This window comes from Cyrtonyx montezumae, unplaced genomic scaffold, assembly GCF_038088225.1.
Source record: "Cyrtonyx montezumae isolate F1298 unplaced genomic scaffold, pur_monq_1.0 scaffold_6, whole genome shotgun sequence".
Taxonomy (NCBI): domain Eukaryota; kingdom Metazoa; phylum Chordata; class Aves; order Galliformes; family Odontophoridae; genus Cyrtonyx; species Cyrtonyx montezumae.
Genome location: NW_027072067.1, coordinates 4,862,515 through 4,876,260, shown reverse-complemented (window position 1 = coordinate 4,876,260; position 13,746 = coordinate 4,862,515). Strand labels below are relative to the sequence as shown.

Sequence of the window (13,746 nt, the reverse complement as noted above, 5' to 3'; positions counted from 1 at the left end):
TGCTGGAGATAGATAGGCATTTCTATGCAGCAACCAACTGCATCTGCCTCCTGTCACAGGAGAGAGAAGGGAAGGGAGCATTGCTCTCATGGTGCCACCGGCACCGCAGCACACAGAAGGGACTGAGCAGCTGTGGAAGTGCTCACAGTATTTAAAAGAGGAGGTGGAGTGGGAGACTGAGCAAGAGAGAGGCTCCAGGTTCTCTTCATTCTGTTTCAGCACATTCGTCCTCAGAGCAGCCAGGAGCTTGCAGAAGTACCTGCTTTTGCTGTTATCCAGTCAGGCCATGTGGCATCAGCCTGCGGCCAGATGTTGCCTTCCTGCTGTCACATGGACCATACACATCCAAGGCTTTAAAAACAAACAACAACAAAACAAACAAAAACTTAAGTGGCATTTAGTTCACATCCAGTCTGGTATTCTCATCTGTGAGTGACTACTTTTATTCTTGCCAACAAAAACCTACAGGAAGGCACCAAGTGCTTCTCTTCTTTTCCTTTTTCCTGCCTGTATCCAGCAGCATGGCAGCCAGTTTCTCTCTACAAGTTGCTTCAGGTTGTGTTTCTTTCTCTTGGATTTTTTTTTGTATTTACTGATTTCTACTTTTTGTATAATAACATGCCAGCACAGCTCAAATTTATAGATTCAGAAAATCATTCAGGTTGAAAAGACCAGTAACACCATCTAGTCCTGCCTTTAACCACCACATTTTCTGTGTCTTCCTCAAGTACATGCTAAAGATAAATCAAGTCAGCAACAGCATGGAAAAATTATATTAAATCAGTGGTCCTCAGTTCCAAGAATGTGGTCACAAGCTGTCAGAGTAAGGCAAGCTGCCATCAAATGTAATTTTCTTAATCAGACAGCATAGGAGTGAACTGCATTTCTGTTGGGTGATTCTTTGCTCCTAACCCCTGAAAAGGGAAATGAATGAGGAGAGCAGCACTTCAAAAAAAGCGATGCACATGAATGAAATGAGGTGGTTTAGTTTTGCTTGTTCAGGAGAGTTTTGCTGGTGTAAAATGAGCAAAGAGAGAGAGAAAGAGATAAAAGCTTCTGGGAAACTGAGGAAAGCTGCAGGAGCAAAGGGCAAGTTGTGGGAGATCAGAATGTTAAAGGGGAACAGTACAACGCATTAGCAGTGGGATGAGAATTACTCAGTGCCACTTAAAGGGAGGAGCAGCTGGTCTGTGCATAGAACTGCCATAAGGCACAGAATAGCTGCTGAGGTTTTGTTCGTGTCCTCCTCTCCTCAGAAAATCCTTTCTGGTACCCTTTGAGCTATGAATTGCAGAACTACTTCATAAGAAAACATGTTTCTTAATTAAAAAATTACTTTATATTAAAAGTTGTACTCTCAAAGTAAATATTAACACCTTCGTTCTCCTGGGAGTGACTGTGGTAGGGGTTCACCACCTGTTACTTTAAGCCAATTAATTACTGGTTGGTTTCCTTTCTCAGATTTACGTTGCCTGCTCACTATTTCCTGCTGCCTTTTACTTAAGGACTGATCTGAGCACTTCCAGCTGAAGCTGTAACTCGCTTCATGTGAACACAGGATTATTCAGAACCTTCTTGGGTAATGGGATATTAGGTTTATTACACTGTGTAGACCATGCAAGTCTTGCTCCTAGTTGTTCCACGCTACATACATTCTTTATGTATATAGCAGTGTGAATATGAAAACATGTAACAGGTGTGGGCAAACTACAGGCATGCATTTCATGGCACTGTAACTAATCCCAAGTGCTATTTGTGGCCATGAGTAGAGTTGTAGAAGTCTGAACCAGAGGACGAGTTGAGCTATTCAGTCTAACAGCACAGACTGGTATCTTTCTTTCTTTCCTTTGCTCTGTTTTACAGAATTTCTTGCAAGTCCATCTGCAAGGTTTTTCTTTGTACCCAAGCAGTGCTCTGTGTTTTTGTCATGCCATAGTGGTATCTAAGCTACCATGACAAGGATAAGCTGGTGTATGTCATAGTGATTGCACTTGTATTCCTAATGAAGTTTATATTGCAAGCCAAGGGTTTTGTACAATCTTGCAGGTCACTTTTATAATACAGTGGAGTGGTCAAATTCTTATGATGATGTTCTGGACTGGTCCTGTTCTAGTGAAGTGTAAGTGAATTTTGCCATGTTTGAGCCTTACACGTTGTCCCTGAATGGCTGTACGAAGAACCTCCAGTAGTGTACCCACCTCCCTCAGCTTTCATTGTTGTGTCATCTCGGGAGCACGAGCAGTTGTGTGTTACTCCAAAACTTCAGTCAGCATTTTGTAGGCTACATAAAAGCTTGAGTATAGTAACTTTCTGGGGTGGAATTTGTACTGATACAAAAACTGCCCTCCTCCTTCCTGGTAGTGACGTGGCGGGTGTCCCAGTACCGGTGACAGGATGCTTTCCTTGCCATTCAAGCAAGTTTTAACATGCAGTTGAATCTCTCTGTTGTAAAGTGCATCTCAATTCTCTTAATTTTAATCATATTAGCCAGCTCTCTTCAGAGGAAGTTACTCTACTTGGGAATGCTGATAACTTACTTCTGCAACAATCAAAGACTGAACGCTAAAAGAAGAAAATCCTTTTGTCTCTGCTGGCTGTTGGAGTGCATGTTGCTCCGTTACGTACAGAGCTGCAGTTGTGGTGACCATCAGAAGTCACTGTACAGAAGCTACGCCAGCACAGCAGTGAATGGGAGTACCTCCACCTGTTTTCACTGGCTTCATTAGTTTTCTTAATTACGTGACAGACATCATGTAAAAAGCAGTGGGTCATAACTACATTACGGTTAAATTTGTATTTTATAAGATTTGTAGATTTTTCTGGAGAAAAGCAGACTTTTGAACTATGTAACTAAGTGAATACAGATGCATGTATAACTAGAAAATCTATGCTTACCTGGTAATGAAGGAATAAATACTATTAATACCAAATGTGTTCTGGTTTTTGTTGATTATCTTTTAAAGACACAGACTAGCATACGTAGTATTTTTGAAAGAACAGGTGTGTGTCCTGTGAGCCAGGTGTGACTGCCTCCAGGTCAGCGCTCCCTAAGCTTTGGCTGCACCCACTGCAAGAGGAACTGGAGAACTGCTCTCTCCAGAACTTGGCTTTCTTTTGTAGTGCTGTCCAAAGACACGCTTGCAGTCAGCTATGCAGCGAATGAGACATTAGCAGCTGGTGATGAGATGCAGACTAACATCTCACCTTGCTGAAACGCCATGTGTTTCACACCACGTGCTGTGGTAAAGCAAGATGCTCTAGCTGTCAGTCCTCTTTTAACATCAGAATGTAGAACTGCTCAACTAGTGGGAAGAAAAATAAATGGGGTGAGGTCTAAAATGAAACCTCCACTTCTTGGCAAGAGGCAGGAAGGTACAAGATGGAAAAACTATGTCCTGTCCTGGTTTTTGTGAGAGTTTACCTGAGGGCACTGACTTGAGCCCTGCAGTTACAAGTAGTGTTATGTTATGGCACTTCCTCCTAGCACTAGTGCAAGGCTCACAGCCGTACCACTGATGGTCATGCTTCTTCAACCCTGCACTCCCAGCATTCGGAGTAGCACGGCCATAGCCATTCACACAGCTCTCAGCTTAATCCTAGTGTGCACGGAGCATGGGATCACCACTATTTACATTTGGGCTTCTACCCATTTTCTTCACAGAATGACAGGGAGAACACCGAGACTCAGCATTCCTTAACAGACAGGAGATAAAATCCCAGAAGAAAAACGGAGACAATAGTCTTACCCACCTCATCGATCCCTCAAAACACAGAATAATTATGTGCAGTTGACACTGGAGGTTCCCAAGAAGCTTTCTGGCCCACAGAGCTCGTATTCCTTGTACAGTATGTAGTCTTTCAAGCAATTTGGCAGTGGAAGGAAGGTCATAAAGACAGGACAGCGGAGACGCAGTCTGCCCATGCACTCCCGGATCTTCAGGCGACAAAGATGCTTCAGAGGGCGAGGATTTGCTAGGAAGCAGGAGATCAATACCAAAGAGTTATTTCAGCATTGCTGTGCAACTGCTCACTCCCCCACACCTTTCAAAATGCACTCCAGGTGTCACTGCACGTGCCCATCTCTGGGTGGCTGTCCCTGAGGATCTAGGCCCTGGACCTCAGCCTGTGTGTGTCAGCTACGTGGACAGCCATCAGATAACTCGGCAAGCTGCGTTTATTATACACAGCATAAGCAGTGAAGTCTGGGGAAGGCACTGTAACCCCACAACCAATTGGTGCTAGTTCTTTGCCAAAGGGTTTTTACGTCCCTGACTTTAATCTACGTTCTAATGAAAAGGACATACAGAATTAATCCAGGCTAGAATTCAAATTGCTCAGCCCAAGATAGTAATCTATTAGAGTTGTTCCAGCAACTTGAGGCAGGAGGAAGAGCTTTTCTCCCTCTGAAGATTTTACTGTCTGCATTACGTTTAAAATTCTCAGCTGCTCCACATAAATGGTGCCATTAATGTCTGTTGCAGTTACTGGACAGATTTATCTTAATTTAATCACTTCCTGGACTGATTTTCATTTCAGAAATACCTTCTTGTCAAAACATAACTTTTGGTGTAGCCAACCTTCACAGGAGAAAACCAAACAAACCTAAAATACCACCAACAAAAAGCTCCCAATCCCAGAACAGCTTGTTTGTGATTTCGGATACTTACTTAAAATTGAATTGATGTCTGGCCAGAGCTCCTGCTCCTTGAGAGCTGCCTCCAGCTTCCAGCAGATGTTAACGTGATCCACGTAATCTAACATCACTCGCACTACTTTCCCAGAAAGATGCTTCAGCCATGACAAGGTTATCACTTCACAGAACTGAAGGAAACAAAATGTTTTAATTGGACACTATCCAATGCTTCTGCAGAGCACCGGGAAGGAGCGCCTGTTAGAGGAGCTTCAGAGGCTGTCACACCTCCAGTGCAATCCAGAAACCTGAGGGACGTTACTCTGTATTAGATTAGAGCCACAAATGAGCTCTAACAGCTGTATATTTGGTAACTACGTGTTGAAGAATTCCAAAACCTCAATAGGAAATTTAAACTTGCTGGAAGAGTCCTGTCCCAGCCTGCCAAACCCACCAGGACCCAGCAGCCCGGCACACACCGCATCCTGGTGTCAGTGGGACCAAGTGCACCCTCAGCAAGTTTGCTGATGACACTCAGCTGAGTGGTGCACACTTGAAAAGCAGGCACACAATTTAATGAGGCCAAGTGCAAAGTTCAGGCAACCTCAGGCATGAGAACAGACTGGGAGAAGGACTGATCAAGAGCAGCCCTGCAGATGACTCTATAAGCTGGACGTGAGCCAGCAGCGTGCTCTTGCAGCCTGGAAGGCCAATGGTAATCTGGGCTGCACCAACAGAGCTGTGGCAGCAGGGAGAGGGAGGCTATTGTTGTCCTCTACTCTGCCTTGTAAGGCCCCATCTGGAACAAAGTGCCCAGGCCTGGGGCCCCCAGCACAGGAGGGATGCAGAGCTGTTGGAAAGGTCCAGAGGAGTACCACAAAGACGCTGAGGGCTGGAGCACCTCTCCTATGGAGGCAGGCTGAGGGAGCTAGGCTCCTCTAGTTCCAAGAAGAGATGGGTCTGGGGAGACATTGTACCCTTCAGTACCTGAAGGGCACATACAAGTAGGAGGGGAACTGGCCTGTTACACTGTCTGTAACAGAACAAGGGGAAGTGGCTTTGAACTAAGAGAGGGGAGGTTGAGTTAGATGTTGGGGAGGAATTCCGTACTGGGGCAGTAAGGCAGTGGCACAGCTGCCCAGACCTGCTGTGCCCCAGCCCTGGAGGTGCTCAAGGCCATGGATGGGGCACTGGGCAGCCCGAGCTGGTGAGGAGCAAACTGCACACAGCACAGGGTTGGAGCTGGGTGAGCTTTGAGTTCCTTCTTCCTGAGCCATTCTATGATCTTCAGATTAAATAAAGGCTTCTTACATTCAAATGGAGTCTAAAATCTGCATGACAGTGGCTCTGAGAGGTGTCTCTAGGAACTTGCTTAGGCCGGTCTGGGTTTTTTTGGTTTTTATCATGTGGGTCCCTACAACAGACTTCCCAGATCAGTGGCACGATACAGGACAGCTCACGAGTCAGCCTGCAGGTCTCTTCTTCCAAAGAATGGACAAGACTGCCCCGGAGAGCAAATTCTGTGCTAATTATTGGAATATCATTAGGTGTATATCCTCACAATTGTAAAACACTGATTATCATAATTTACTGTCATGAACTAGATCTCATGGCAGTGTTAATTTAATTTGAAAGCCTTGTCTACTCCTAACTTCACGACTAAAGCGTTTCAAAATGTTTGTTCCTGACAGATCACTCTAAGTACATTTTCATTAAGCTTTATGAATGATACTGGCAGTAAAACAACAACATACAAAGCCATGTGCCATACTCACCTTTGTATCTTTGATTACAGTAGAAGTCCATCCGTCAGTCACAAACTGGGAATGGGAAACATCTCCCCGAGGGCAATCGAAGCAGCGGTGCACATCGTAGCCATAGTTCATCAGCATTCTCAACATGACTTCATCTTTCAGAGCATACTGCAGAGCCGATGGAAAATGTGTCGTGTTCACTCTGCAGAAGTAGTTAACATTAGCCCCGTGCCGGAGCAGAAGATTCATTAACTCATAGTTGCCCATTCTCAAGGCTATTTGCAGACAGTTGATAGGGTCTTGGTTGGGCAGGGCTCCAGCATTCAGCAGCAGCTGTGCTGAACTGATATCCCCATTGGAAACTGCAAAGTACAACGCTGATTTGCGGCGGTCGTCGTAGCCTTTGCGAATTCTTTGATCCAGCATAAAATTGGCATCAAACCCAGACTTGAGGAGGAACTCGAGGCACTGAGGATGTGCTCCCGCTGCTGCTGAGTGAATTGGACTTATTCCACTTTCTTTAATGGCATCAAAATTAGTAACTGGGACTAAATTCTTCAAGGCACTGAAGAAAGAAAGGTAAGGACAATAAGGGAATCTGAAGCACGGTGGTTCACGTAGCTCCATCTTTGTTTCACCATTTATATTCCAGTCTTCATCTACCAAATCAGTACCACAGCATGCTGTAGCTCTAGGTTAATTGCTAAGAATAACAGTCAGCCAGCAATGGTTACTGTGATTTTGCATCTACTAATGATTAATTTTAATGCCATTGTTCATGAACATTCCATTCTGTGCCAGCAGAATAACCACTCCTCCCCAGTGAGAACTCTCAGGGGATGTCAAGAGCACTGTGTTGTTTCACAGCCTACAGAGATTAGGGAATTGATGCAATATAATATTAATTCCTACAATATATAGTTAACATAACAGTATCATATTGACACTCAAACAACACATTTAAATTAACACAACATGATATTTAAATGGCATTTAAATATAGGTATTAATACAGGAATATAAAATTCTTAAATGTTTAAGCACAAATGAAAAATCCCAGCATTGAAGAGTTGTTTCTTTCTTACTGCTTGCAAATTTAACATTAGTAAAATTAATGTATTTGGTCTCATTATTATTTGGTTTACATTAACTCACAGAAAGTGTCCTCTATATGCAGCTCTGTGGATTGGCAAATGTCCTGAGTGCTTTGGTACATTAGCATCAGCTCCATATTCTAGTAAAAGATTCAGGGAGTCTGGATTTCCTCCTCCTGCTGCTTCAAATAATACAGACGAACAATCCATTGCCTGTGAAAGAACATCAGCACCTGGAAAGAAGCATTGAGGATCACTGTAATACCCAGCAATAGTGACTGTCCCCCTGCAGAGACAAGATATGGTCATAGGGTGAGCTCCAGTAGGCTGCTGAGGATTTCCAAGCATGGAGACTCTGCAACTTCTCTGGGAAACCTATTCTAAGGCTCAACACCCTTCACAGAAAAAAAAAAAAAAGTGTTCTGCTGTGTTCAGACAGGATTTCCTACATATTAACTCGTGTCTACTGCCTCTTGCCCTGACTGGGCTCCGAGGAGAGCAGTCTGGGTCTGTCTCCCTTACACACTCCCATTAGATACTGATAATGCTGGCGAGATCCCCCTGCTCTAAGCCTCTTATAATTCCTATATAACAAAGTCTCACCTTTTTGCAATAAGAGCTCCATAATTTCTGTATGTCCAGCTTGTGCAGCCAGTGCTAGAGGTGTGAGCCCATATCCACTGCGAGGATCAGGATCTGCTCCGGAACGAAGCAGAAGCATCACCAGATCCTTTCTGCCGAGCCTGGCAGCCTCATGCAGAGCAGTCCTCTTGTGGATACACTGCAAATTCACTTTTGCACCAAAACTTATCAACAAGGCAGCAACCTCATACGAATTGTGTTTAATTGCTGTAAGCAGATAATGAAACATTAGCCAGAACCTCAGACCATCACCTAGTTTCTGTTGGGTGGCAGGCCAGGAAAGCTCAAGCTGATCCCAGCACCACTATTTATACACCAAAACCATCAAAACCACAGAAAGGTTTAACTTTTTACCAAGTGTGTTCTCTCTTTTCAGAATAACAAACTACATAAAGGAATAATTTTATGGTATTCACTTTTTCTCTGTAATCTTTTGTTGTTCCCTGTTGTAATGGAGCACAGCCTTCCCTGCTGCTGAAAGATCACACACAGGGGCACTTAACTGCAGTCAGGAGTTGGCCTGCTCAGTTAATCATGCATCATTAACCTATGATGGCAGTTAGCATAAATGTGAAACAGAGACTAAAACAACTGTCATATACGTTCTTATCTTAGTAAGACTGACCTGTCATGACAGCAAGGAAAGGACAATACTTTAAATGCTCAGAACTTTGTAGTGACAGTCCTAATGTGGAATTAGCTCAATTAAAGCCTTGATATCTTTTAAGAAAAACAGACAATGCATTCAATACTGAAATTAACTTTTTTTTGCTCCTTGTAGCAAAACATTTCAGAGTCTGCATAAGTCAAGTATGTAAAATTGCAACCTAAAGCATGAAACTATACACTCACCTCATTCTCTTGCCTCTCTACCCCCAGGTAAGATACTCACCTACAACTAAAGGAGAATCTCCATCTTCGTTTTTAATATTGGGATTGCAACCATTGAGCAGGAGAAAGTGGACGTTTTCCAAAAAGCAGTTTCTGACTGCCACCATGAGAGGTGTTTCCCCTCTTAGTGTGGTCTGCTCCCACGTAACAGCGTGGGAGGCTGAAACACAGAACAGCAGTACACGTCTGAAGCTGAAGTTATTCATCACCTCTGGCTTTGTTGAACATTCTGGTGGAAAACCAGAAAGGACTCCATACCTTTTAAAGTTATTTCAAGGATGTTCTTATTGAGCTGTGATGCAGCCTCATGCATCGGAAGCCAGCCTTGCTGATCTGCTTCTTCAAAAGCAGAACTGTGCCTCACCAACTTCTTCAAGGCCTCCTCTTGGCCTGTGATATTTTGAGACAGATGTGTATTTCATTACTCATCTTAAAAAAAAAATAAAGCAAATAATATATTGATTTTTACCCCAGAAGTGTATCAAGAATTAACAAAAAACACATCCTTTATCAAAGCGATTTTTTAATCCAAGGGCGGTTTATATGAATGGAATAATTAGTGATGCACACTGACTCACAAAGCATTTTGAAGGATACACTGAAGATAGTTTGTTTATAATTAATACAGCTAAAATACTTAACAATCCTCTCATGTACAGTAGTGCAGTGGATTTCAGTGTATTAAGCAAACAGGTGTCCTAATGAAACTGTATGGAAAATATTTAGGTTGGCAAAAGTGAAACGAAGCTGATGACTGAGATTAAACTCATTCTTGCTTCTACTAAAAGCTTGACTGGAATTCTAATTAATGAAAGTGATTAAGTTTTCAACTTGATATCTCATGGGAAAGCAATGAAACCTCAGTGGGCTACAAAGCCTGTAAAGTAGAGGCCCTGACTGTGCTATTTTCTTATCCCATGATTCCTGGAAGAAGGCAGACTGTTCTCCTCTGAGCTACAAATACAGAGTACTGGGATAGACTGCTTTCAGCCTCTTCTGCTGAAGTTTTCCTACATATCAAAGAATTGTATATTAATTAGACTAGACACAAAGTGTAACTAGAGTCTAGGCACATTCTTCATTGCGTGGTATACTTTACTGCATCTGCTTTTCCAAAGGAGCCTTGAGCTCTTGGTTCTTCCTCCACTAAATGTTTCTGTAACTACTTTCAGTGTGTATAAGGACTGGACAGAGGACTTCCCACTGTCACACCACTGTCCTAACAACAGCTGTCCTTCTTATGCTCATTTTGAGTTATTTCTGTGACTCAGTACATAAAGGGATTCTACCAAAAGAAGCAGAAGTTTCAAGAGAAGAGACTAAATGCCTGCCACATAAGAATAATTCTAGCACACTTCAGGTGGAGATGGGATTTCAATCTGGTCATCTCAAAGTAACAAATATTGGTTAATGAGGCATTAATTGATTAGGGGCATTGCCATCCTGTTGGTTAATTTTATCAGAAAGGACTGGCATTCATCCCTGATTGTAGGAGATCAAGTACTGCAATCTCAGAGAGGAGTGACACATGAACCCACTCCATTATTGTGCTCCTACTTCCTAAAAGCTAGCTTTTGCATGCCCAGTTTTCAGTTGCCCAGCTCTCTCCAAGACTGCATAAAGAAAATCTGCACTTAAAACAGCTGATCAAACACAGAACGTAGGCACTGCTCAGCAGTGCAGCACCAAAGTGATTCCTACACACAGAGGGGCATAGTGCAGTGCAGCTGTACTTAACTGTCCGAATTGCTGCAATGATCTCTGCACGTTCTTTACTCGCAACGCACAGGAACCTGCAGAAACACAACATTACACAGCTATAATCATTGAGACATTCAGGTTATCATTACATGCTAGTTTCAATACTCAAGTCCAGACCACATTAGAACTCTTTAAGCTGTGTGAGTTTTGTCAGTTTAACAAACTAAAATGCATTTTTGTTGGTCTTCTTTGTGCCACTACAGATTTTGGGTTTCCAGCAAAGGACAGCATGAGGAAAAGCTACCACATCAATCTTTTTAATATATGCTTTTTTTCAACAAATGCTTGCATCCATTTAGATATTAGGCTTTTAGATATTAGATTAAATGTCAACAGAAAGCCTCATACATTCCATATTTTTGAGGAAATAGGTGTGCTTTTCTAGGGAGAACTCCAGACAAACAAGTTACAAATGGTTTGTGGTACCTGCAAGACAGGGTCAGACACAATAATGTCAAGAAACCACCAAAAATAGTAGTACTCATTACCTTTCATCCTCTATTGCACTGGCACTTGTTTCCATTTTATGAATATCTTGTAAGCTTTCCTGAATAGCTTGCTGTGTGGGGATTTCATCATCAGAATGATCATCAAATATGTATACAGAATTGTACACAGCCATTCAGCACAACCTGGATCACCTTTCTTGTAGGAAAACACTACAGTTGGATGCGGATGTTAAATCTTCAGGTTATGCCTGGAGTAACAGAAACAGCAATCACCATTTAAGCACCAAGAGAAACAAAGCAGAGCCTAAAATAACTTAATCAGAACTTCTCCAACTCAAGCTTCAGCCTTCTCCCAAGTATTTAGTTTGAACCACTCAGAGAGAACTGTTTAGTTTAGAACAGAAGGAAGGTTTCTAGTCCTATAGCACATGCTAGCTCGTATCTCTATTCTACAGAATGAACATACAGAATAGCTACTTTTTCTGGTATTACTCATTGGAAAGCAGCAAAAACAAGTAAAACACAATTTTGAGGTAGTTTAAATAGTCCTTCCCCCTTAAATCTTTCAGCTACTCAAACATCTGATGTTTCCTTAGCAGGAAAACAGATCTGAAACCACAACTGGGATGTTTCTTTGGTTTGTTTCACAGGGGACAGGTGGTGAACAGTAGGTAAAGAACAAAAACCTGTTTCAACAAAAGTATCACTAGAAGCATATCCTTCAGTAAAAGACAATACTGCAGATTAGTGCTAATAGTATGTTCTACCATCATGTGCTAAATTTATCTTCTGATTGAAACAGAAACAAATTCCTTCCTTGAAAAAAGACCAATTTACAACCGTATATACATCATCCACAGCCATTTGGAACTGACATACTACAGTTGTTTGTTCCTTGTTAACACATACCTGCACATCTACTTACAAACACAAACATTTTAGAGATAATCTGGCACACTATTCATTTGCATATTCAACTACTTGTCATTACAGATTATTTTCTTATTAATTCTTATCATTTTATTGTTATTTATTATTATATAATTATTATATAATTATTATATAATTGTTATTTTATTATTATATCTGATTATCTATATTCTTATTAAAATCAAAGGAGTTCTATTAGACTGAAGCCTTTCATCATTTCACCTCATCAAAACTTCCACTTCTGTTTCGCAAGAGAGCTGGCCTGAAAACAAACAAGCAAACAAAGCAAAAAATACAGAACAAAATAATAAAGTTAAATAAAAGTGAGGATAAATAAATGAGCAAAAAGATTAAGCACAGCAAAATGAAGGAAGTTGTCAACACAGCTCCTAGAAGTTTTGCAATAATTCTAGAAACATCTTGAAGTTGAGCAGCAGCAATTCATAGCAAGCTTGCATCATTTACCTGATCCAGCAGCATGTGACTGCAAGGTCCTGCTCTGTAATTGCACATGCTTCAAGAAAGAGAAGTATATTAATAACAAACCCAGGTAACTAATGGCTACAGTTTGATTATAGATAGAATACAATATGCATATACATATACCTGTTTCTTTTCAGTACTTATTTTCCTAAGAACTGAGAAAATGCAGTTTTTCCTCACCTTCTGAAAGAGAGAAAGCTTCACACTTTGAAGAAGTGATTAAGTTGAAAGCGATATTTTCAGGACTGAAAACGATCTCTGTAGAGTCTGTGTCCATTAATAACTCTCTATAAATAACTGATCATAAGATACTCCGGGACTTTCTCCATGTTTCCTTCATACAGGTTAGTCATATATGATAATCTAATCTGACAAACGGTGTCAGCAAGAGAAGACATTAGAAATCCAGTTTATTCACAAAAGTACTTGTTTACAAGGCATGGAATGAGAATTTGAGAGCTATAGACAGTAAATATTCAGTTAAGGAAAGGAAAAGAATTGTTACTCATTTCCTAAGAGGACAAACTGCAGCCACTGCCAGCAGCTTGTTTAAGAGAATTGTAGGGCAGTACATAAAGAATATATAAAGAAAACTATATAAAACATGAATGTAGGTATAATTAAGAAAATAAAATCAAAAGAGTACCCTATTAAAATTACTATGAGCTTCTGATTGCCAAATCACAATTTACATTCTATTATAAATACAAAAGCAAGCAAAAGATAGTACAGAACATTTAAAGGAAAAAGCAAAGTTTCAGAAAGAAAACCCTAACCCACTTATAACTGTAATACACAATAAACAAAGCAATGGTGGACAAAGCTGCCAAGATATAATGGGGAAGATGGGTTGCAGAGAGACTTTTCTGTGCTTAATTCACTTCTAGTATTAGCTCTTCAGTACAGAGATCTAAGGAAAAATGCTTCAGTAATTAATTTTTTTTTTTCGAAAACTAAATTGCAGAATCCTTGAAGGAACTGAAACTGGAGTGCCTCTCTGGAGCAATAAAGAAACAAGTGACATTTAAGGCAATTGGAAATGAGAGATTTTGATCATTTCTCTTTAATGGAAGCAATTTAGAAAGGAACTGCCTATTACAGTTAAACAATTT

The 13,746-nt window shown here is 41.2% G+C and overlaps 2 protein-coding genes across 2 annotated transcripts in view; one reads left to right on the top strand and one right to left on the bottom strand.

The window, feature by feature from the left end:
- The window catches only part of APPL1 (adaptor protein, phosphotyrosine interacting with PH domain and leucine zipper 1), a 33,716-nt gene extending 22,387 nt beyond the window's left edge, over window positions 1-11,329 (top strand). Inside the window, exons 23-24 of the transcript XR_010623000.1 lie at window positions 2,047-2,155; window positions 11,315-11,329. The gene's annotated coding sequence lies outside the window, so the exon portion shown is untranslated. The remainder of the gene's footprint in view (window positions 1-2,046; window positions 2,156-11,314) is intronic.
- On the bottom strand, window positions 3,773-13,623 carry ASB14 (ankyrin repeat and SOCS box containing 14). The gene is made up of 10 exons (XM_065749829.1): window positions 12,617-13,623; window positions 11,261-11,469; window positions 10,754-10,804; window positions 9,270-9,406; window positions 9,013-9,171; window positions 8,082-8,327; window positions 7,540-7,711; window positions 6,406-6,949; window positions 4,668-4,821; window positions 3,773-3,972 (listed from the first exon to the last, which is right to left on the bottom strand). The coding sequence occupies exons 2-10, from the start codon at window positions 11,392-11,394 to the stop codon at window positions 3,779-3,781; spliced, it is 1,791 nt and encodes a 596-aa protein (XP_065605901.1). The 5' UTR covers window positions 11,395-11,469; window positions 12,617-13,623; the 3' UTR covers window positions 3,773-3,778.
- Between the last annotated feature and the right edge of the window lie 123 nt (window positions 13,624-13,746).